The sequence below is a fragment of the Notechis scutatus genome, chromosome 5, assembly GCF_049901735.1.
Source record: "Notechis scutatus isolate UNSWTSFEM ecotype Mainland chromosome 5, rNotScu1.2, whole genome shotgun sequence".
NCBI classification, from domain to species: Eukaryota; Metazoa; Chordata; class Lepidosauria; order Squamata; family Elapidae; genus Notechis; species Notechis scutatus.
The window spans coordinates 3,096,884-3,122,304 of NC_142013.1; the positions used below are offsets into that span (position 1 = coordinate 3,096,884).

A 25,421-nucleotide genomic window follows, 5' to 3' on the forward strand; every position below is an offset into this window, starting at 1 on the left:
GGGACACTTCGTATTGGGGTCAACACAGGCAGCACCGTATCCGGGTGTGCAACAAAAGTACTTCCTAAGAGCAAGCCCCCCCACCATTCCCCCCCATTTCGCATGTTTTAATATAGGCCTTAATTTGGGGGGAGGGGATTAATTTCATTTCATGCCTATAAAACATGCTGGGACTTCCTATTGGGGGAGGCCGTATTGTTGGAGAAACAGGGTAGGGTAGATAGATAGAATAAAATTTAATTATAATGCATAAACTGCTTTATAAGTATAGGGTCTTCTGCTTGAGCAGGGTATTTATTATGTATGTATGTATGTATATACAGTATATTACTAGCAGGGTACCCGTGCTTCACTATGAAATTATGTGATTGGGCAAGACGCTCCAGAGTATAAGACAGAACCTTTAGTTTTTGGGGAGGAAAATAAGGGGAATAAAATTCTGCCTACCAGCATCCCACCACTATTCATCTGGCTAGCGTCCTGTCAGTGTGTGAGAGAGTGGAGGGCTGTTTGGAAACTGAAAGAGTATTTGCTGTGTGAGCAAGGAGGAGACAGCAAGGAGACTGGGCGTGGCTTAGCTCAACTGTTCTGTACTAAAGCTGCTTGGTGCTGTGAAACTAAAACCGAAACTCCTCTCCTCTGCTTGTGTTTTGCATTTGGAAGAGATTTCTTCTCAGGTGGGGAGGGGGAGTAGAACTCCTTAGCATCAGAGCGTGTTAATAATAATAATATAGGAAATACTCTAAATGCTCTGAGGGTCATTTCAAAAAATCTTTTCTTAGTGAGCCCCTAGAAGCCAAGAGGAACCTACGGGCCAAATTTCAAGTGTGTAGGTTTTACGGTTTCTGGGAGTGGTTGAACTGCAACATGCGAGGTTCCTGTTAATCGGTTCTCCCTCCTGCTGCTGTCATCACAACTTCTGATTCAAGAAAGATTTCGCTGGGTTTTTCAAATGTATTGTTAATTGAGTGTTCTCCCTCCCGCTTTTATCATCTTTTAAACATGAGCTGCAAAATCTCCTGTCAGCCAACAACTCTTTTCTTGGTTTTTTTTTTTTTTTAAAAAACGTTTCCGTTTGCTCCTTATTATTTCTCTTGGAAAATATGCAAATGCCGAAAAGTTTTTTCCCCCCCTTTCTTTTAATCAACTTTAGGCGGTGTTGATTACCTGCCTTGGCAGTGAGAAAATTGCCCCCAGCCCCAGCCAAGTGAATTCAGACGTCTTCAAATATGCATTGTTAATTGTTGGAGGTTAATGAATTAACACTTTCTTAGGTTGAAATGTGCTTTAGTGCCATGGGGGGAGAGATTTTTTTAACGGGAGGGATTTTTGAAGTGGGCTTGCAAGGCGACAGGGGTCTTCGTTGAATTTTCCACCTTTTATCCCCCCAATATTTCAGATGTTTCCATCCAGTCTAATCTCAGTGTAAAACTCTGTTCCTTTGTGCGTGCATTAAAAAAAATCACACTTACGAGGAGGGGAGGAGGAGAAGACAGAAGAAAAATGAACATAAATACACCTCGCATTCTCTGCGTAGCAGTGAGTGGGGTTCTTTGATGATGGCTTCACTCTTTTGCGCTACGTACACTAAACCAACTTGTGGCTCTCAAAAATGCCTTCTGCAGTGTTTTGCTTTATGGCTAAAGAAGGCAGACAATGAGTAGACAAGCTTTGGGATAGGAATGCTAGTTTGATATAGGGCAGCGATGGCTAACCTTTTTGGCACCAAGTGCCCAAAGCGCATGCGCGCGTATCCCCCAAATGCATTGAGTGCACCCCGTGCATGCACCCCACACTGTATCAGGTGTGGGATTCTACCGGTTCGCACCTATTCGCTAGAACCAGTTGTTAACATTCTAAGCAGTTCGGAGAACCGGTTGTTAGAAGAAATTACTGGCCTAATCCTGTAAGGAAGGCAGGAAGGAAACATTCTGGTGTTGCTGACAGAAACTGCCTCTCCGTTAACCCTTATTACATTCTTGGTAGGACTCGACTTCCTGTCTTAGGAACTTCTCTGGAGTATTTTTTCACTCCTTTGCTGGTACTTTGCTTGTGTGGAGGGACCATTCAAAGTTACAATGGCACTGAAAAAAGTGACTTATGACCATTTTTCACACTTATGACTGTTGCAGCATCCCCACAGTCACGAGAGGCCAGGCGAGGAGATGCGTGCCTCGATGTGAGTGATGTTGAGTTGGCCACAGCCAGCCAATAACATGACCGCCAAGCCATGTCCACCCAGTTACATGACCACCAAGCCACGCCCACCAACTAAGCCACGGCCACAGAACCAGTTGTTAAAAATTTTGAATCCCACCCCTGCCCTGTATGTGCCCCCCCTGCGAGCCCCATGTGTGCAGCCCCTGTGTGCATGCACGGCAGAGATCTGAAGATCAGCAGAAGGCGCGCGCATGCATGAGTGGTGGATCTGAGCTGGGGCGATGGCTCACGTGCCCAGAGATGGCTCTGTGTGCCACCTCTGGCATGCATGCCACAGGTTCGCCATCATGGATATAGGGTTTCCTGCCTAAACCGGGGCTTAGATCAGTGGTGGATTATGTGGTGGTTGTGGCATTATGTGATCATTATTGGCGATCTTCGCAGCCGGCTTCCAACAAGCAGAGTCAATGGGAAGAAGCTGGGTTTGCATCACAACCAAACACGACTCACTTAACAACTGCAAGGACTCGCTTAATGACGGTGGCAAAAAGGACGTAAAATCAGGCGCAACTCCCCTTAAAACCCTCCTGTTTCTTAGCAGTGAAAATTCTGACCTGCCTGTCCGTGGTTGGGATTTCTTTTGGCTTAGCCATTCTGTGTGTGTGTGTGTATGTGTGTGTGTGTGTATTTTGCTTGCCTTCCTTTCCTTTCCTTTCCTTCCTTCCTTTCCTTTCCTTTCCTTCCCTTCCCTTCCCTTCCCCTTTCCTTTCCTTTCCTTTCCTTTCCTTTCCTTTCCTTTCCTTTCCTTTCCTTTCCTTTTCCCTTCCTTCCTTCCTTCTTCCTTTCCTTTCCTTTCCCTTTCCTTTTCCTTTTCCTTTTCCTTCCTCCCTCCCTTCCTCCCTTCCTTCCTTCCTTCCTTGGAAGGGACCTTGGGGGTCTTCTAGTCCAACCCCTCCTCAGGCAGGATTCCCTCCACCATTCCAGACAAGTAGCTGTCCAGTCTGTCTCCTCAAAAGCCTCCAGTGATGGAGCAGCCACAACTTCTGGGATCTACGAGCTGTTCCACTGGTTCACTGTCCTCACGGTTAGGGAATTCCCTCTTCATGCCAGGTTGCTTCTCTCCTTTGATGAGTTTCCCCCCGTTGCTTCCCGGACTGTCGTTTTGGTACCCAAGAACACCGCCAGTTCGCACGGATATCGGTAATCCTGGCTCGAAGCGAGGCGTTCGGGCAGGTTTTCCCCCCTTTCCACCTCCGTTCCCGTTAATACAGCTGTAAGTCGGACCTTGAGTCAGCTGTCTGTCACTGTTTCTGCCTTTACAAACCCCGCGAGGCTCCCTCTGTAAATCAGGATTTCACAGATATTTCTGAGTTGGGGTTTGTCAGCTGCTGCCTCACGCCCTGCATTGACTCATGGCATGAATACAGTCCCTAAAAATATTAGAACCGTTTCTAATATCGGACCTATTGTCCACAGGGGCAATAAGGGGGGATGGAAAAACACGCACGCACACACACCCCTTCTCTGCTAGTCCATTCAAACCGAACCGGATAGGTAATAAACATGATTGTCTGCGGATAAAATAGTAACTGCCGGGAACAATGAGCTGCTGTTTCGATCCACGCAGGCTGGAATTTGCTCCGGGATGAAGCCAGCGTGATCGTTTAATTAGTTCCAGTAAGTTGGCTATTTTCATAACATCTAATTGCCCTAAAGCTGTGTTTTGAAACAGGCCGGAGGGACGCTGGCTGGAATAATGCAGCTGACAAGCTGATTGCAAGCTGCTGGGACCGAGTGCGGCTTTTAAGGGCAGCAGGTCCTCGACTTACGACCGCAGCGGAGCCCGAAAAAATTTTCTGCCGCTAAGCGAGACAACTTGTACAATGACAATAAAGTTGTTTCTTCTTCTTCTTCTTCTTCTTCTTCTTCTTCTTCTTCTTCTTCTTCTTCTTCTTCTTCTTCTTCTTCTTCTTCTTCTTCTTCTTCTTCTTCTCTCCTTCTTCTTCCTCCTCCTCCTCCTCCTCCTCCTCCTCCTCCTCCTCCTCCTCCTCCTCCTCCTCCTCCTCCTTCTCCTGTTCAGGGAGCTTCGCCCCATTTTTAACGACCTTTCTCGCCTCGACTGTTAAGGGAATCACTGCAGCTGCCAAGTTAAAGCTGCTTCAATGTCCAAGGAGGCTAAATAATATGCACAGTTTAGACATTTAAAAACACCACCACCTTTTGTACAAGTAGTCCTCGGCTTATGCGCACAATGGAGCCCAAAATTGCTGTTGCTAAGTGAGACATTCGTTAAGTGAGCTTTGCCCCACTTTTAACGACCTTTCTTGCTTCCGTTGTTTTTATTAAAAGTTTTTTTTTATTTTTTTATAACAAAAACAAAAAAAATAACACCATCTTTCAGTTATACAGTGCGTCGACTGGGTACATCCATATCTTGTGCGCATATTAATATTTGTCTACATTTCTGTTGTTTACAGGAAATATTCGTTTACATTCATATTATAGCTCCGTAGTGGCAAACCTATGGTATGCCTGCCGGAAGTGGCACGGAGAGCCATTACTACTACCAGCATGCGAGCACTCACCCAGAAATAAAGTCTATTGTGCATGTGCAGGCATTGCGTGCTCAACAGCTGATTGTTGGGTATCTGGCGCGGCAGCACGCAGGAGATGCATGCGCAGAAGCACATGGCGCGTGTGGGAGGAGAAGAGAACTCAATTACTCCTTTCTATCATCATCATCATCATCTTAGCCATGGTCTGTCCACTGCAGGATGAAGGCTGCTTCTGCCTGTTTCCAACCTGTAAGGTCCTGAGTTTGCTTTTGCCAATTGGGCCTGCCATACCGTGTTTCCCCGAAAATAAGACCCTGTTTTATAGATAGATAGACATAGACATAGACATAGACATAGACATAGACATAGACATAGACATAGACATAGACATAGACAGATAGATAGATAGATAGATAGATAGATAGATAGATACATAGACATAGACATAGACATAGACATAGACATAGACAGATAGATAGACATAGACATAGACATAGACAGATAGATAGATAGATAGACAGATAGATAGACATAGACATAGATAGATAGATAGACAGATAGACATAGACATAGATAGATAGATAGATAGACAGATAGACATAGACATAGATAGATAGATAGATAGATAGATAGATAGATAGATAGACAGAAAGATAGATACATAGACAGATAGATAGATAGATAGATAGATAGAGATAGATAGACATAGACAGATAGATAGATAGATAGATAGATAGATAGATAGATAGATAGATAGACAGACATAGACATAGACATAGACAGATAGATAGATAGATAGATAGAGATAGACAGATAGATAGATAGATAGATAGATAGATAGACATAGATAGATAGATAGACAGATAGACAGATAGACATAGACATAGACAGATAGATAGATAGAGAGAGATAGAGATAGATGGATATATTTGCCACCAAAAAAAGGCACCAGGTCTTATTTTCGGGGGATGTCCTCCACTGACTAACCTCACTTGCGCGCGTCACCCCTGGCTTCCTTTTCGCTGTCAGGGGCCTTCAGGAACTTCTCCTTCTGTGGCCAGTAAGGCATTGCCTTCTGGGTATAAGTTGAGGACTACCTGTAGTGGCTCGCTGATGCTAGAAAGCAGCTCTTTGAATCATTTTAAGGATGGGCTGGCCCTGTTTTATTTCTCTGGCTTATGAGGCTATGGAATAAATTTGTTCCCCACCCCCAAAAAATAGCCTTTTTTCCTAAGTCAATCCATTTTGGAAGGTGGCGGTTGAAAACAGGTAGTCCTCGACTTACAACAGTTCCTTTAGTGACCATTCAAAGTTACAACGGCACTGGAAATGGGACCGTTGTTTTTTTCACACGGCCACGGCGGCCTCCCCAGGGTCACAGGATCAAAATTCAGACTCTTGGCAACTGATTCACATTCACGATGGTCGCAGCATCCCCCAGGCTCAGGGGATCCCGCTTTGCGACCTGCTAACAACTGTGTTATTACCTTAAGAACCTTGGGGATTCACTTAACAGCTGTGGCAAGGAAGGTCGTAGAATGGAGGAAAACTCATTGAACTGTCTTGCTTACGATTGGAAATGTTGGGCTCAATTCGGGTTGTACCCGTGTTTCCCCAAAAATAAGGCCCTGTCTTTTATTTTATAGGTATTTTATAGGTAGGTAGGTAGGTAGGTAGGTAGGTAGATAGGTAGGTAGGTAGATAGATAGATAGATAGATAGAGATAGAGATAGATAGATAGATAGATAGATAGAGAGAGAGAGAGAGAGAGAGAGATAGATGAGATAGATAGATAGATAGATAGATAGATAGATAGATAGATAGATAGATAGATAGAGAGATAGATAGAGATAGATAGATAGATAGATAGATAGATAGATAGAGATAGATAGATAGATAGATAGATAGATAGATAGATAGATAGAGATAGAGATAGAGATAGAGATATAGCCACCAAAAAAGGCACCAGGTCTTATTTTGGGGGGATGTCATCCACTGACTAACCTCACTTGCGCGCATCACCCCCGGCCTCCTTTTCGTTGTCAGGGGCCTTCAGGAACTTTTCCTTCTTCTGCAGCCAGCAAGGCTTTCCTGAAGGCCTCTGCAGCCGATAAGAGACCTCTGGATCGATCCAGAGCTTTGTTCTCAGCTCCAGAGGCCTTCAGGAAATCCTGGCCAGCCTTGCCGGCTGCAGAACAAATGGGCCGACAAGGCAGGTGTTGAGGGGGTGTGAGGCCTGGCTACACCTGTCCAAAAGTAAGTAGTAGGACAGCTCCACCCCCCCCACATCCCCACCCTAGCTTAATGTTTACCCCTCCACTCTGGAGTGGGTGGGATCTTAATTAGGGCTTATTTTGGGGGGTAGGGCTTATATTGGGCCCATGTGTAAAAACCAAGCCAGGGCTTACTTTCAGGGTAGGTCGTATTTTCGGAGAAACAGGATAGGTCGAGGCCTGCCTGTCTATTTGATGGGCCTGGACCTGTCCATTCAAGCGTAGCTCTTCGGTTGAGTAGGAGATACCTGTCAAAGTGGATCGCTGCGTTTACTTAGAAACCTGATTACACGGATGTGGGTGTAGCTATGTGATAACAATCACCGGTTCTTAAACTGGACCATCCAGCTGGAGAAACATGGTTGGGAATGCTGGTTTATCCAAAGTACAGAGCAAGGACCGATCCAAATGTAATTTTTTAAAATTAAAACAACAGCCTGGTGGAAAGGGACTTGGCGAATTGTTCCACAAGCTCAGTAAATCCCTTTACAAACATATCTTTCCCCCCTGAGTAAAGCACCTGCCTTGCTCTTCCTCGACAGGCCTTTGATGGACAATAATTGTTCAGATACGTTTGCAGCTGAGCTGCAATTTTATTATAGACGAAATGGGGAGGGAAAATATTCATGAAATCCAGCCTTTCGCCTCACAGCCTTCCTTCTGCTACTCTTTCAGGGCAAATCCCGCAGCAATTTTGTATTTGCAAAGGGAATGCTATACTCTCTCCGTGACTCTCCCTATCTATCTTGATTTCTAGAATCGCTTAGATTTAAAGCATCGGTAGCTTCGGAACGCAGAAAAATGAAGGCAGAATAAGAACACAGTGGTTTGCCCTTTGAGAATTCTTTGTTTGCTTTTTTATTTATTCCTTATTTTTTATATATATATAATTTTGATTTTTAATATCTATGTATCTGTCTTATGTGTGTGTGTGTGTGTATCAGTGTCTGTCTGTCTATTTGTCCCTCAGTATCTCCATCCGCCCATCCCTCACTATCTCCATCTATCCATCCATCCGCCCATCCCTTAGTATCTCTATCCATCTATCCATCCATCCATCAATACCTCACTATATCCCTCCATCTATCCATCCCTCCATCTGTTCCATCCCTCAGTACCTCCATCCATCTATCCATCCATCCGCCCATCCTTTAGTATCTCTATCCATCCATCCATCCATCCCTCAGTACTTCCATCCATCTATCCATCCCTCCATCCATCCATCCCTGTACCTCCATCCATCTATCCATCCATCCATCCATCTACCCCTCCATCCATCCATCCCTCAGTATCTTCATCCATCTAACCATCCATCCATCCCTCAGTATCTCCATCCATCTATCTATCCATCCATCCTCAGTACCTCCATCCATCTATCCATCCATCCCTCACTATCTCCATCTATCCATTCCTCCATCCATCCATCCCTCAGTATCTCCTTCCATCTATCCATCCATCCATCCATCCCTCAGTACCTCCATCCATCTATCCATCCATCCCTCCATCCCTCCCTCCATCCATCCCTCAGTACCTCCATCCATCTATCCATCCATCCGCCCATCCTTTAGTATCTCTATCCATCCATTATTCATCCCTCACTATCTCCATCCATCTATCCATCCCTCCATCCATCCATCCCTCAGTACCTCCATCCATCTATCCATCCATCCATCCATCCCTCACTATCTCCATCCATCTACCCTTAGTATCTCTATCCATCCATCCATCCATCCATCCCTCAATATTTCCATCCATCCATCCATCCATGTTGGACGATTTATTTTATTTATTTATTTATTTGGTTTGTCAATTGCTTACAAGATAATAGGTATAAGTAAAAACATAGTTATGAATACATGGATACATATAAGAAAAATAAAAAGAAACAACAGGACAAGGACGGTAGGCACGATTGGTGCACTTATGCACGCCCCCTACAGACCTCTTAGGAAAGGGGTGAAGTCAATAGTAGACTGTCTAAGGTTAAGGTTTTTGGGGTTTGGGGAAGAAACCACAGAGTCAGGTAGAGTATTCCAGACATTGACCACTCTGTTGCTGAAGTCGTATTTTCTGCAGTCAAGTTTGGTGTGATTAAATTTGAGTTTGTATCTGTTGTTTGCTCTTGTATTGTTATGGTTGAAGCTGAAGTATTCATTGACAGGTAGGACATGTGTTTATTCCAACCGTGTTTAAACTCAGTTACTGACCTACTTACCTCTGCTGGAAGCTGGTTCCAAGCTTCCACTGCTCTTTCCCTGAAATTCTTCCTTCTGACATGACTTTTGGAGTTTCCCCCTGTCAATTTGAAGTTATGCCTTCACATTCTTGATTTTTGCTGAGCGGTGAAAATACTGCCTTCTGGAACCTCACTCACACTCTTAAGATATTGAAAAGTTTCTTTTGGCCTTTTCCTGAACAGCTGGGTGAGTTATGAAAATACAGGCATCCTGCAGACCTTTTTTTTCCCCCAAGGGTCAAAAGATAGATCTAGGTTTCTGCTGTGCTTTCGTCCTACCCTCTAATTATTCTATTAATACTGTCGGTGCTTGTTCAAATTCTTGCAAAACATCAGATGCAGCTAGCAATTATTCTTGGATGCCACTAACAGGTTATTGGCCTCCTCGGTTGAATGCCAGGAGGGTGTAATTTGTGCCAAAAAGTGTGTAAGTCCATTTAAAAATGTTGGGTAGATTCAGGTGGAAGATCAGCAAATTCCTTTGCTTTTTTTCTCCTCCTGGGATTTCCCCACTTAGGATCTTACGGGCACACACTTGCCAAAATTCTCTGCAGAAACAACACCACAACATGGACATCTGAAGGTCTGTGAAATCAGGATTGGCAGCTGGTCTGTTTTCTTTGAAGCTAAAAATCTTCTGGCACTGGAATATTGGCTGGAGGATAAATGCACATCCCTGAATAACAGAAAAGAATCTTGAAAATGTGAGTTGTAAGCCCAAAATAGCAATGCCATCATTTTTTTTTTCTTAGCCAAGTTAGGACATCTCATTCTGGATTACGTCTGTCTTTTTTTAAGAAAAAGAGTTGATCAGCTATTTATTTGTGTGGGTACACTCAGAAATTCAGCTTCTTGGGATTTCATGGACGTGTTATTTGGGGAAAATAGGAGACATAAGTATGGGTATTTTCATCATTTTGGGTTTTAAATCAGGGATCTCCAAACTTGGCAACTTTAAGTCTTCTGACCTAAAAGGTATATATGTTATATAGTTGTTAGGAGATTATTATTATTAATTTTTAGGCAATAATTAAAAGTTAAATGAATATTGGGATTTAAAGGGGAGTTAAAGAATATATAAGCTATAGAGGTGGCACACTCAAATTAGTAATTGTGGGGGGAAATCTTTTTGAAATGGTTGAATTGAATTAGAATTTGTGAAATGATGAAATAAGAATGTGCAATGAAATTGCAAACCTGACCCATAAAAGTATAAAAGTATAATGAATATGAAGGTATGAGAGTTATTTAAGGTTTAAGCTGGAGGAAAATATTTGGAAAAAATAATAATAGAAAGTTTGTAAAGTATTGGTAAGATATGAAACTAAATGTGAAAGACGAGTATGTAATTATAGTCATGTTTGTATGGAAATGTGAAAACCTGGAATCATGCTGTTCACTAAAAAGAGATGTTTTTAAAATGTGGAAAGTTGAAATAAAATTTTAATTAAAAAAAAAAGACTTGTGGACTTCAACTTGCAGAATTCCTCAGCCAAAGGAATTCTGGGAGTTGAAGTCCACAAGTCTTAAAGTTGCCACATTTGGAGATCCCTGTTTTAGGTAGGTAGGTAGGTAGGTGCCACAAAGAAGAGGGAGTCAAGCTATTCCCCAAAGCACCTGAGGGCAGGAAAAGAAGCAACTGATGGAAACTAATCAAGGAGAGAAACAACTTAGAACTAAGGAGGAATTTCCTAACAGTGAGGAGAATTAACCCAGTGGAACAGCTTGCCACCAGAAGTTGTGGGTGCTGGAGGTTTTTATGAAGAGATGGAATAAACATTTATCTGAAATGGTATAGGGGTCTCCAAGGTTATTCAGATAGGTTAGGTAGGTAGGTAGATGATAGGTAGATAGATAGATAGATAGATAGATAGATAGATAGATAGATAGATAGATAGATAGATAGATAGAGAGATAGATAGATAGATAGATAGATAGATAAAGATAGATAGAGATAGATAAAGATAGATAAAGATAGATAAGATAGATAAATAGAAAGAAAATATAGTATTCCATAAATTGCTTATAAGCAATGGCATGTCATTGTCATTATCGTAATGAAAATTTAGTTGGAAATATCATCGAAAAAGTAGTTGAACTGTAATGGAGAAGAAGGCAGTGTGGATAATGGATGTGGCAATACCAGGGGATCGAAGAACAGGCGGCCAGGAATTGGAGAAGTTTCAAGATCTGAAAATCAAAAGTGAGATTATATGGCATAAATCAACGTTGGCGGTGCCAGTGTTTTAGCCATGCCAAAAAAACCTTGGATGGCATTTAGAAAACCTGCGCGTTGACAAAAAACAATCTCCACCTGTCATTTGCAAATGGTCACACAGCTTGGATTTACACACACACACTGTGCCACATATATTACGACATCCTTCAGAAGTTTCGGAAGAAGCTTCTCTTCAGAAGTTGTGGGTGCTCCATCACTGGAGCTTGTGGATTGGTTTCCAAATGTTGAATTACCAAGCTAGGTAACATCTTCAGCGGAATTTAGGGCATCCCCTACACCTGAATAGAATAGAATAAGAATGAATGGAATGGAGTGGAGTGGAGTGGAGTGGAGTGGAGTGGAGTGGAGTGGAGTAGAGTAGAGTAGAGTAGAGTAGAGTAGAATATAGAGTACAGTAAAGTAAAATGGAATAGAATAGAATAGGATAGGATATGGAGTGGAGTGGAGTGGAGTGGAGTGGGAGTAGAGAGAGAGAGTAGAGTAGAGTAGAGTAGAGTAGAGTAGAATATAGAGTACAGTAAAGTAAAATGGAATAGAATAGAATAGAATAGGATATGGGTGGAGTGGAGTGGAGTGGAGTGGAGTGGAGTGGAGTGGAGTAGAGTAGAGTAGAGTAGAGTAGAGTAGAGTAGAATATAGAGTACAGTAAAGTAAAATGGAATAGAATAGAATAGAATAGGATATGGAGTGGAGGGAGTGGAGTGGAGTGGAGTGGAGTGGAGTGGAGTAGAGTAGAGTAGAGTAGAGTAGAGTATAGAGTAGAGTAGAATATAGAGTACAGTAAAGTAGAATAGAATAGAACAGAATAGAATAGAATAAGAAAGGAATATAGAATAGAATATAGAATATAGAATAAAATATAGAGTAGAGTAGAGTAGAAATGAAATAAGAATTAGGAATAGAATAGAATAAGAAAAGAAAAGAATAGAATTCTTTATTGGCCAAGTGTGATTGGACACACAAGGAATTTGTCTTTGGTGCAAATGCTCTCAGTGTCCACAAAAGAAAAGATACATTTGTCAAGAGTCAAGAATCATAAGGTACAACACTTAATGATAGTTATAGGGTACAATAAGCCATCAAATCATACTAGAATAGAATTAGAATAGAATAGAATAGAATAGAATAGAATAGAATAGAATAGAATAGAATAGAATAGAATTCTTGATTGGCCAAGTGTGATTGGACACACAAGGAATTTGCCTTAACAGATAATCAGAGTTGGAAGGGACCTTGTAGGTCATCTAGTCCAACCCCCCGCCCAAGCGGGAGACCCTACACCATTTCTGACAAATGGCAGTCCAGTCTCTTCTTGAAAGCCTCCAGGGATGAAGGTCCCACAACTTCTGAGGCAACTTCTGTTCCATGGGTTGATTGTTCTCACTGTCAGAAAGTTTCTCCTTATTTCCAGGTTGAATCTTTCCATGTTCAGTTTCCATCCATTGTTCCTTGTCTGGCCTTCGGGTGCTTTGGAGAATAGTTGGACCCCTTCCTCCTGTCTGTGGCAGCCCCTCCCTCAAATATTGGAAGGCTGCTCTCTTGTCTCCCCTGGTCCTTCCCTTCCCTAGACTAGCCAGGCCCAGTTCCTGCAACCGTCCATTGTAGGTTTTAGCCTCCAGTCCCCTCATCACCCTGGTTGCTCTTCTCTACCCTTTTTCTAGAGTCTCAACATCTTTTTCATAGTGTGATGACCAAAACTGGATACAGTACTTTAGGTGTGGTCTTACTAAGGCTTTATAGAGTGGTATTAGTACCTCCCTTGATCTCGATTGTATCCCTCTGTGAATGCAACCTAGGATTGCATTGGCTTTGGCTGCTGCTGCATACGGCTGGCTCCTATTTAGCTGGTTGTCCACCTAGATCCCTCTCCCAGTTCCTGCTATTGAGCCTGGTTTCACCCAGTCTAAATGTGTCCTTTTGGTTTTTCTTGCCTAAGTGTAGGACTTTACTTTTCTCTACATTGAATTTCATTTTGTTAGATAGGGCCCAGTGTTCTAGTCTGTCAGGATCCATCTGGATTTTGAGCCTATATCTTTTGGTGCAAATGCGCTCAGTGTACATAAAAAAAAAAGATACATTTGTCAAGAGTCAAGAATCGTCAGGTGCAACACTTAGTAATAGTCATTAGGTACAAACAAGCAATTGAATCATACTAGGAAACAGTCAATATAAATCATAAGGATACAAGCGACAAAGTTACAGTCATACAGTCACAAATGGGATGGGTGATAAGGAGTGATGAGAAGATGAATACTAATAGTAGTGCAGACTTTGTAAATAGTTGAACAGCGTTGAGGGAATTATTTGTTTAGCAGAGTGATGGCTTTCGGGAACAAACTGCCCTTGTGTCTAGTTGTTCTGGTGTGCAGGGCTCTATAGCGTCGTTTTGAGGGAAGGAGTTGAAGCAGTTTATGTCCAGGGTGTGAGGGGTCTGTAGATATTTTCACAGCTCTCTTTTTGACTCCTGCAGGATATAGGTCCTGCATGGAAGGCAGGTTGGTAGCCGTTGTTTTTTCTGCAGTCCTAATTCTCCTCTGGAGTCTGTGTCTGTCCTGTTGGCTTGCAGAGCCAAACTAAAGTTACTCGCCACCATTGCAAATGATCCAGGGCAGGTGTGTCAAACCCTCGATTTCATTGAGGGCTGCATCAGGGTTGTGTTTGACCTTGGGGGGGAGTGGGTGTGACCAGGGTGGGCGTGACCAGCTTGACATCCTGCGGCCTGTACACAAGCCCTCCTGGGCTCCGTTTTCGGCTGTGACGAACTCCACCAGCCCTCTGCCCCAGTGAAAACGGAGCCTGGGAGGGCCGCGCATAGCCCTCGCGAGCTCTGTTTTTGCTGGCGGAGGCACCGTGGGTCGGCCCTTTGCTATTTCCCGGGCGGCCCCGTGGGCCAGGTCTCAGCACCCCGTGGGGCCACATCCAGCCCGCAGGCCTTGAGTTTGACACCCTTTGTATAGGATTTCCTGCCTCAGCTGGAGGTTGGGCTGCAGGTAGAGCTGAAGGATTTGGGGGTCGTGCCGTTTTTGATTGCCAGATGAAAGGTTTGGAAGCCCACCCCCAAGTTCGAAGTCTAAACCAGGGTTCTCCGACCTTGGCGACTTTAAGCCTGGAGGACTTCAACTCCCAGAATTCCCCAAATAGAATTCCCCAGAAATAGAATCCCAGAGCTGGAAGGGACCCCTGAGGTCTTCTAGTCTAACCCCCTGCCCTGGGCAGGAGTCCTTATGCCAGAGGTCTCCAAACTTGGCCGCTTTAATACTTGTGGACTTCAACCCCCAGAATTCCTCAGCCAGCCAGGAATGATAGAGTTGGAAGAGACCAGAAGGGTCACCTAAATCAGGGCTCTCCAAACTTGGCCACTTTAAGACTTGTGGACTTCAACTCCCAGAATCCCCCAGCCAGCCATGTCTGTTTCTTTTTTTTCTCTTAACCTCCTAAAGTGGAGAGAGACTGCAGAGGAAGGGATTACAAGAGAGCAAGCGATGCTGGCTGGGGAGAATTCTGGGAGTTGAATGTCCGCATGGTTTAACCAGTGCTCTCCAACCGTAGCAATTTTAAGACTTAAGACAGGGGTCCCCAAACTTGGCAACTTTAAGACTTGTGGACTTCAACTCCCAGAATTCCCCAGCCAGCCGTGTCTGTTTCTTTTTTTTTCTTAACCTCCTAAAGTGGAGAGAGATTGCAGAGGAAGGGATTACAAGAGAGCAAGCGATGCTGGCTGGAGAGTATTCTGGGAGTTGAAGTTCTCCAGGCTTAAAGTCGCCAAGGTTGGAGACCCCTGGTCTAAACAACTGGCTGATTGTGACAAGCCATAATCATCATCAATAATATTCGTGCTGTCTTCTTGGCAAGCAACATGGAATGTGTTTCCTTCCCCTTTTCAGTCTAACCTACAAGGCTGGCATTTCCCATTGGCGTCCCATCCGAATCCTCATCCGTTCACATGTTCCTTTCCTTTTTCAAGTTCAGCCGAAATGGCCAGAGGCTGCCTACTGTGTGACACGGTTGGCTGACAGCATTTCCTCACTGCAGTTTCCTTTCAAATAACTTAAAACCTTTCGCTTGCAATGCCATCCACGTTGCCTGGAGCTCCCGAGTAAAAAACCTCCTTAAACCCACTTCCAAAACCCACTTTTTTAAAAAAAGAAAAAAACAAACTCCCGTTAGTATTTCTCGGCAGTTAGAGTTAGAATTCTTTATTGGCCAAGTGTGGTTGGACACACAAGGAATTTGTCTTGGTGCAAAGGTTCTCAATGTACACAAAGGAAAAAATACATTCGTCAAGAGTCATCAGGCACAACACTCAATGATAGTCATAGGGTACAATAAGCCATCAAATCATACTAGGAAACAGTCCATATAAATTGTATACAAGCGACAAAGTTACGGTCATACAGTCACAAGTGGGAGGGGATGGACGATAAGGAAGAGTGAGAAGATGAATAGTAATGCAGACTTTGTAAATAGTTGAACAGTGTTGAGGGAATTAGCTGTTTAGCAGAGTGATGGGTTTTTCTGACCTCTTTTAATGATAATCTTTCTTCCCTTTCTTTGATTATATTTTTGTAACTATCGTTTTATCCTATGCATAGTGCACAATAGATTCCTCTCGTTCTTATTTATTATTATTATTTGCAACGTTCGTTCTCTTGTATCCATTTTTTCCCCTCGTTCATATCCTCTTTCACTTCCTCATTCCATCAAGCATCCTGTTTCATAATTCCCATTTTTGTAACTCCAGAGAATTTTCCACTTCAGTTCAAGCAGCATCTACTTATTAACTTCCCTTATGTCTGAATTCCACTCGTTCTGGTCTGTTTTAGGATTAATTAGATGAATTAGAAGATTAATCTATCTTCTAATTCCTTTTTTGTTTTTGTTTTATGTTGGGCAGTCTTTCTGCAGTCATTCTACTACGTCCCCTCATGTATACAGGTAGCCCTCAACTTACTGAACCCAAAATTTCTGTCGCAAAGCGAGATAGTTGTTAAGTGGATTTTATTGGCTGAGTCTCCCTGCTTTGCCCTGGTGACACAGTTGTTAAGTGAATCTGGCTTTCCCCATTGACTTTGCTGGTCAGGACGTTGCAAAAGGGGATCATGTGACCCCAGGACACTGATACCGTCATAAATACGAGTCAGTCGCCAATCCTCCGAATTTTGATCCCATGACCCTGGAGATGGTGCAACGGTCATAAGTGTGAAAAACGGTCACAGGTCCCTTCTTTCAGTGCCATTGTAACTTTGAGTGGCCACTCAATGAATGTTTGTAAGTCAATCCAATGCCTGTATTTCACTGTTTTTCCTTTTTGACCATTTTTCCAAGATCCTGCCAAGACAATCCCCCCCAAAAATGCCCGTCCTATCTTGAAAGTATCTTTCAATAAATTATTTTATTTATGATTATTAAAAATAAAAGAAAATAAATTATCTCCCATAATTATCTCAGCCTTTCCTCCGATCACGGTTTTAGATTTAACAGAACAACGAGCTGGAAGGGACCTTAAGAGGTCTTGTAGTCCAGCCCTCCCCGCTGCTCTGGCCGGAAACCCCATACCATTCCAGACAAATGGCTGCCCCATCTCTTCTTAAAACCCTCCCGTGTTGGAGCACCCACAACCTCTGGAGGCAAGCATTCCTTATATAATACCATTTATAATATGAACCAATTTATATTCGTTGCTTTCCCCCCCCAAAAAAAATCATATATTTGAAGAACACAGATTTGTGCGAGCAGAGGCTTCTCCGTTGTCCCATCCTCCTTCCGTCCTGAGCCTGTGAAAGGCCCTCTGTTTTCTTGTGCATTTTCCCATCTTGTTCGTGACACCAGTTTGTGTGTCATTTTTAACCTGGGGTACCTGCTTTCAGAAGGTGGCAGGCAGCCTCACCTGTTCCTTCCGTTATTACCCCTCACCGGAGCACGATCTACAGAGTTTTGTACGCCTTCGTAGCTGTCTAGATGGCACCAATTCATACTCCCTGGCGTCTATTTTTAGTCCTGACATTCATAACGAAACCTGCACCCTTCACCTCCCTGCCTGCGTGAACTTGGCCCCACCTTTCGTTTGTGTCTATCACATCCTCCTTTGCATGCGGGCCACATGATTGCTTTGGCTTCCTTCATTTCGCCTGTTAATGCATGCTCTTTATGGTCGAGCAAAGTACAAATACCTGTGGTGGGCCTGGTTCTTGCAGATGTTTCATGACCCAACTTGGTGATCTCATCAGTCCTAGAAGAGAGTGGGGTGTGAGGAGGAGGAGGAGGAGGAGAATGACTGTGGGGTCCTTGGTGCGCTCTGAGCTGGGTTGTTTTCTTGGAGATGTTTCGTGACCCAACTAGCTAACATTGTCAGTGCTAGAATGAGGTAAAGTTGGAGGAGGAGGTGGAGGAGCAATTGAAGGGTCCTTGGTGCTCTCTGAGCTCAGTTGTTTTCTTGGAAATGTTTCATGACCCAACTGACTAACTTTATCAGTGCTAGAAGGAGGTAAGGTTGGAGAAGGAGGAGGAGCAGGGGGGGAGGCAGGAGAGGGAGAGAGGAGGAGAAGGAGGAGGACAACGACTGTGGGGTCCTTGGTGCTGTCTGAGCTTGGTGGTTTTCTTGCAGACGTTTCAAGACCCAACTAGCTAACATCATCAGTGCTAGAAGGGAGTTGTCTTTGCTCTCGGTGCTGGTGGGAGGGTTCTTGTTGGCTCCTTAATTGGGCTGTTGTTTACAGTTTGAATGGTTAGTCTGAGTCGGTGGGGGCTTTGTTTACTTCTGGGTTGTTGGTCTGGTATTAATTTTGGTGTTAATCTCTGCTTACCTGCATGTTGGTTGCTGGTGCGTAGGCATTTTGGTCTTCCTGTTCCCTTTTCTGCTTTTTTGATACTGTCTCTCATGAATGGCATGAGTGGTTGTTTATCTCAGTGTGCCTGTGGATGGCCGGTTTGTCTTGAGTGCCGAGCTTCCAGAAAGGCTCGGTCGAGGACGCTTGAAGTTTTCACATGAAACTTGGGGTAGAGGTTTGGGAAGGGTGCTGTATATTCCCATGATGGTGAACCTATGGCAGGCGTGCCAGAGGTGGCACGCAGAGCCTTCTCAGTGGGCATCTGCACCATCGCCAGCTGCTCTTCTGGTTCCTGGTGCACGCATGAGTGCCAGCCAGCTGGTCTTCTCACACACTGGAGCACCAGAAAATGGCCCAAAAATGGTCCAAAAAAACAGGCTGTTTGGGGGGGGCTTTTTTGTGCCAAAAATGGCCTACAAAACAGGCTGTTTGGGGGCCATTTTCGGCACTATAAACAGCCCGAAAACGGCCCAAAAATGGCCTGAAAAGGACCCGGAAAACAGCATTAAAATGGTCCAAAAGACAGTCTGTTTTCCAGGCTGTTTCCAGGCAGTTTTCCAGGCCATTTTCTGGCTGTTTTTGGTGCGACAAACGGCCTGAAAACGCCCCGAAAACACCCCAAAAACAGGCATACATGCACCAGACAGCTGGTCTTCGGTTTTCTGGCACTTCAGCTTGCGTGCATGCACACGCGTTCTGGTTTGGGCATTCGGTACTGAAAAGTTTCACCATCCCTGGTATATCCTGATTAAAGGCATATTCAGAATGTGTGTCCCATCACAATTGCCAAACACAACCTTTATTGCCCGCGTAGGCGTCTTTTTTATGACGGTTAATCCTTCACGTAGGACAATTGTGAGATTGCTTGGTATTCATCCCACCTGTGTGTCCCGGGATGGCACTGAAGCACGTGCGAAAACGAGAGCATTGCCAGCCACGTACTTTCACCTTTCAACGTATTTTCTATTTTTTATTTTTTATTTTATCTGTTCCCCCCGGTTGTTCCAAGCGAAATGAGCACCACGGCAAGTGATACGGCCTTTGGCGCTTAATGTGGGACTTTTCAGGAAGCGCACTAGCGCGAAGATATGAAACAATATCGTTTTTTTATCAGTCTCTGCAAATCCAGGCATTGTGTTGCCTGACCTTGATGCATCTCTAAAAGTGTGACACATTTAAAATCCTGTTCTTTTGTCGGCCTGCTGTGGCTTTGTTTTTGGTCTCTTACTCAATCTATCTTCTAGCTTGGTGGTCCTCGAGCTACACAATGTTGTGATTGCAACACATTCAAAGTCGCTCCTTCCTCCCCCCCTCTCACCCCCCCTCCCTGGCAGAAAATTATTTTGAGTTCTATTTAGAGCAAGGGTCTCCAACCTTGGCAACTTTAGGACTTGTGGACTTCAACTCCCAGAATCCCTCAGCCAGCAAAAGCTGGTTTAGAGGAAATACAGGCAGCGCGAGAGTTAGGATCATAAGTGAGCCTGGAATTACAGTTGTAAGTTGTTGTGGTGGTTGTTAAGCAAGTCGTGACACGAACACGCCTGATTTTATGACCCTTTTCATGGCGGTTGTTAAGTGAACCCATTCTGCCAATGAGTATTTGTTGCCAGAGAGAGAGGTAGAGAGAGAGAGAGAGAGAGAGAGAGAGAGAGGGAGGGAGGGAGGAGGAGAGGGAGAGATGAGATAGATAGATAGATAGATAGATAGATAGATAGATAGATAGATAGATAGATAGATAGATAGATAGATAGATAGATAGATAGATAGATAGAAAGAGATAGAAAGAAAGAAAGAGAAAGAAAGAAAGATAGATAGATAGAAGAAAGATAGAAAGATAGATAGAAAGAAATAGGGGAGGGAGGGAGGGAGGGAGGGAGGATGAGAGAGGGAGGATGAGAGGGATAGATAGATAGATAGATAGATAGATAGATAGATAGATAGATAGATAGATAGATAGATAGGGAGGGAGAGAGAAAGAGAGAGGGAGGGAGGGAGGATGAGAGAGGGAGGATGAGAGGATAGATAGATAGATAGATAGATAGATAGATAGGGAGGGAGAGAGAAAGAGAGAGGGAGGGAGGATGAGAGAGGGAGGATGAGAGGGATAGATAGATAGATAGATAGATAGATAGATAGATAGATAGATAGGGAGGAGAGAGAAAGAGAGATAGGGAGGGAGGATGAGAGAGGGAGGATGAGAGGGAGAGATAGAGGAGAGAGATAGATAGATAGATAGATAGATAGATAGATAGATAGATAGATAGAGATAGAGGGAGGGAGAGAGAGAGATGTAGATATTGAGAGTTGGATGGGTTAGGGCTGTGATGGCGAACCTATGGCACGTGTGCCACAGGTGGCATTCAGAGCCATTTATGCTGGCACGCGAGCCGCAGGCAAACTGACCTCACTGCGCATGCGCGCGCCTCACCAGTTGATTTTTCTGGTCTGTTTGAGCCTCACACCTGTGCAAACCCGTGCGGCTGACCCCGTAGTTGCTCCTTCAGCCTTGAACCTTACTCGGTCTTCCTTATGTAACGCTCCTTTGCATAACAGGACATGAATCAACAGCCGGCTTCAACGCTTCCCCTGTGGAGGTTGGTGGCATTTGCTCATTGGCATAACGCACTCGTAAAAGGTTCCATGCGCCGAGTCAGGGCAACCTTTGAACCCGGAACCTGGAAAGAGAAAGCAAGCAATGAGCAGCATACCTTTGGCCCGGCCTGTAAAATGGTTGCATCCGGCAGCTCTCAAAATCTACAGCCAGTCTCCCACATTTAATTCCCTAGTAAGAAAATTTCGGGTCTAAATTCTGTTTTAATTTTACGTCTCTCTTCTATCCAATGCTTAATGTAATATATTTTTAATTTTGCCTATCTCTTCTATCCAATTCTTAATGTAATATATCTAATAGTCCATGTCACTACTGCTGCGAGGTTAGGCTTTGCCCAAAGATGGAAAGGTAATGAAATGCCAGGTGAGATAGAAATAATTAGGAAAATTTTGGATGTGCGCTGAAATGGATAGATTAACGCAAGAATTAAAAAAATAAGACCGAATCTGATGATTATAAAATTTGGGAGAAGTTTTACCACTGGTTGAAAAAAGGAAGGAAAAAGCGTATCAGAGATGACTAAAGTTTATCTATACATGTAAATTTGTATTATTTTTTTATATTTGTTACTTGGTGATGTAAGATGAGCAGGTGTGTCAGGATGAATGCACCATGTTCATTGTTTTTAAATGTCTTTCTTTTTTGTTGGATTAACAAAATTTATTTTTAAAAAATGTAAAAAAATAATAATCTACAGCCAGTCCTTGACTTATGACCACAATTGAGCGTAAAAGATCTTGGCTAAGCAAGGACAGCTGTGAACTGTTAAAGTGTTTTTATGAAGAGGGAGACATGAGTTCGGCCTCGTTTTATGACCTTTCCCTTCCCCCGGTGGTGAAGTGGACCCTGTGCCGTTAAGTGAGTCACACAGGTCATTAAGCGGATACGGCTTCCCCCCCATGGACTTTGCTTATCAGAAGGTTGCAAAAAGGGGATCGTGACACTGCGACCGTCGTATATACGAGTCACTTCACAAGTGTCTGGATTTTGATCACGTGACCACGGGGAATGCTGCAACGGTCGTAAGTGAAAAACGGTCCTAAGTCACTTTTGTCATTGCCGTTGTGACTTCAAGCGGACACTAAACGAACGGTTGTAAGTCGAGGACTGCCTGCAGTGGGCAAAAAAAAAAAAGTGTTTGAAGAAACTTTTGCCCAGGTGGTCCTCTGCGTACGACCCCAATTGAGCCCACAACTTCTGTCGTGAAGTGAGACATTGGTTAAGTGAGCCGTGTCCCATTTTACGACCTTGATTGCCGTACTTCGCTGCAGTTAATAATAAATTTGTCCCACGGTCGTTAAGCAAATCCAGCTTCCCCAGTGGACTTTGCTTGCCGGAAGGTCACAAAGGGGGATCGCGTGACACCCCCCCGCCGCCGCCCCGGGACACTGCGACCATCGTAAATACGAGTCACTTTCCAAGCGGCCGAATTTTGATCCCGTGACCCTGGGAAATGCTGCAAGGATCGTAGGTGTGATAAACGGTCATAAGTCGCATCTTTCAGTGCCGTCGCAATTTCGAACGGTCCCTAAACAAACTGTTGTAAGTTGAGGACTTGCCTGCATTGCAAAAAGTAACAGGATAGGCCTCTTCCGGACACAAGTGAGCTACGTGCTGGCTCCTTTGAGGAATCTGAAGAAAAAAAAATGGGAATAATTGCACCGGCCTCCCTGCAAATGGCTGTGCCTTCTTGTTTATATAGGTAGTCCTTGACTTACGACAGTTCGCTTAGTGACCATTCGAAGTTACAACAGGCACTGAAAAAAAAGTGACTTGGGACCATTTTTTTTCACACCTATGACCGTTGCAGCATCCCCAGGGGCACAGGATCAAAATTCATGTTTAGAATAGAATAAACAGAGTTGGAAGGGACCTTGGAGGTCTTCTAGTCCAACCCCCCGCCTAGGCAGGAACCCCTACACCACTTCAGACCAAGGGTCATCCAGCGTCTTCTTAAAAACTTCCAGTGTTGGGAGCATTCACAACTTCTGGAGGCAGGTTTTTCTCCCATGAGCATCCAGTAGTAGTGGGAGGTGCTCCAGTCTCCGCATGTCTAGGCTGGGCTTAATTTGTGGGCCGCTCCTCCTCCTCCACGGTACTCCTCCCCAGCGTTCCCCAGTTTTGGCGAAGACGAGATACATAGCCGCCCGACTGAAGCACCTCTCACTACTGGATGCTCTTCACAGCTCAAAGAGAACGGGCGTGTCAGGTAAGTACCAACGCCCTTTTCACTTATTAATTGTTTTCACTGTCAGGAAATTTCCCCTTAGTTGCTTCTCTCCGAGAAGAAGAGAAGAGAAGAGAAGAGAAGAGAAGAGAAGAGAAGAGAAGAGAAGAGAAATAGAAATAGAAATAGAAATAGAAATAGAAATAGAAATAGAAATAGAAATAGAAATAGAAATAGAAATAGAAATAGAAATAGAAATAGAAATAGAATAGAATAAATTAGAATAGAATAGAAATAGAATAGAACAGATTAGATATTGGAATGTAGAATAGAATTAGAATAGAGTAGAATAGAATAGAATAGAATAGAATAGAATAGAATAGATATTGGAATGTAGAATAGAATAGAAATAGAATAGAAATAGAAATAGAAATAGAAAAGAAAAGAATAGAATAGAATAGAAATAGAATAGAATTAGAATAGAATAGAAATAGAAATAGTATAGAATAGAAATAGTATAGTATAGAATAAGAATAGAATAGAAATAGGAATAGAATAGGAATAGAATAGAAATAGGAATAGGAATAGAAATAGAATAGAAATAGAATAGAAATAGTATAGTATAGAATAAGAATAGAATAGAATAGAAATAGGAATAGAATAGAAATAGAATAGAAATAGTATAGTATAGAGTAGAGTAGAGTAGAGTAGAATAGAATAGAATAGAACAGAACAGAACAGAACAGAACAGAACAGAACAGATATTGGAATGTAGAATAGAATAGATATTGGAATATAGAATAGAATAGAATAGAATAGAATCGTTTAGTTGGAAGGGACTTTGGAAGTCTTCTAGTTCAAGGCAGGAAATACCATTTCAGACAAAGCACCCTCAGGTGCACCTTGGAGAATAGCTTGGCCCCCCTCTTCTTTGTGTGACCCCCCCCCTCAAATATTGGAAGACTGCTAACATGTCACCCCTGGTCCTTCTTTTCATTAAACTAGACACGCCCAATGTAAACGTTCTTCGTACGTTTTAGCCTCCAGCCCCCTAATCCTCTTTGTTGCTCTTCTCTGCACTCTTTCTAGAGTCTCGACATCTTTTTTTACATCCTGGCGACTAAAACTGGATGCAGCATTCCAAGTGTGGCTTTACCAAGGCCTAATAAAGTGGTAGTAACACTTCACTTGGTCTTGATTCCATCCCTTTGTTTATGCAACCTAGGACTGTGTCGGCTTTTTTGGCAGCTGCTGCACATTTATGACGGTTGCAATGTCCCTGGGGGCACCTGATCCCTTTTTGCGGCTTTCTGACCAGCAAAGTCAGTGGGGAAAGCCAGATTCGCTTAACAACGGCGTTACCAACTTAACCAACTGCAGTGATTCGTGTAAAAAAAAATGTGGCAAGAAAAGTCGCAAAACGGGGCTAAACTCACTGAACAACTTTCTCGCTTAGCAGCATAAATGTTGGGGCTCCATTGTGGTCGTAAGTTGAGGACTACTTGTACTTCATTTTCTGGGGTCGTGTGTTTTGTGCACCTGGGAAATCCGGGCCAAAATTCCCTCCCAAATTCCCAAGTCCCGGTTCCACGTGGAAAGAATATCCTTGCCAGGTAATTACCCCAGTGATGTAAGTTGGCCTCATCCTCCATGTGTAACAACACGTATTAGTCTGTGAGTCTAATTGCCTGTGTTCTGACCCTGGCGTCCTAAGATCACGAAGCCGACTCCTCGTCCCGATAAAACCCCTTTTATTTAGGTCAAAGGGAATTCCTCTCCAGCAAAGTCCCAGCAAACAGTCTTTCAAGAGGTTTCACCACCACAGACTTTTATCAGGCTTGGAGAGTTGCCAGGCCGATATCTTCCAAACGCCACTCTGTAGCAGACAATACTTGGCAAGGAGTCAGGAACAGATCTTCACCCTAATGAATTGAATTAATTGTCTCCTGCAACCACCACTCCCCCCCCTCACTCCTCTTTATTCCCTCTAGGAGGGGCCATTCCCCGTCCACTTGAGCCTTTACTCCCGAGTCGACCCTTGTTCTTTAGCTGTTCCCTTCCTCTGGCAGTTCTGTGCAAGTGCACACTGGGAACAGGCTCCAGCTGTTCTTCTTCCCCACTGATCTCCGACTCTGAAGGCAGCTGATAACTGTCGGACGGCCCCGGCCCCATCTCTGCCTCCGATGCAGAGCCCTCGTCCGAGCCTTCCCCAGCCTCCGGGACTGGCCCAGGTTCCTCCCCAACCTCCTCACTGTCCGAGTCTGCCAACAGCTTCGCTGGCCCTTAGCGGGCCACAACAGCCTGCAACGATTGTGGATTCCTCCTTAAGATGCGCATAATCATACACAATCAG

General features: G+C 43.8%; 1 protein-coding gene and 1 long non-coding RNA gene across 3 annotated transcripts in view; one reads left to right on the forward strand and one right to left on the reverse strand.

The window, feature by feature from the left end:
• The window catches only part of LOC148130344 (uncharacterized), a 469,114-nt gene that overhangs the window by 84,303 nt on the left and 359,390 nt on the right, over positions 1-25,421 (reverse strand). The gene's annotated exons all lie outside the window — the stretch shown is intronic.
• Positions 1-25,421, forward strand: part of FCHSD2 (FCH and double SH3 domains 2) — a 179,300-nt gene that overhangs the window by 15,994 nt on the left and 137,885 nt on the right. The window contains exon 1 of one of the 2 annotated variants that reach the window (XM_087965949.1): positions 9,910-9,928. The exons of the other annotated variant lie outside the window; for it this stretch is intronic. Coding sequence (XP_087822075.1) covers positions 9,927-9,928 — 2 coding nt within the window. The 5' untranslated portion in view covers positions 9,910-9,926. Of the gene's footprint in view, positions 1-9,909; positions 9,929-25,421 lie in introns of those variants that run through there. 2 annotated transcript variants of the gene reach the window in all.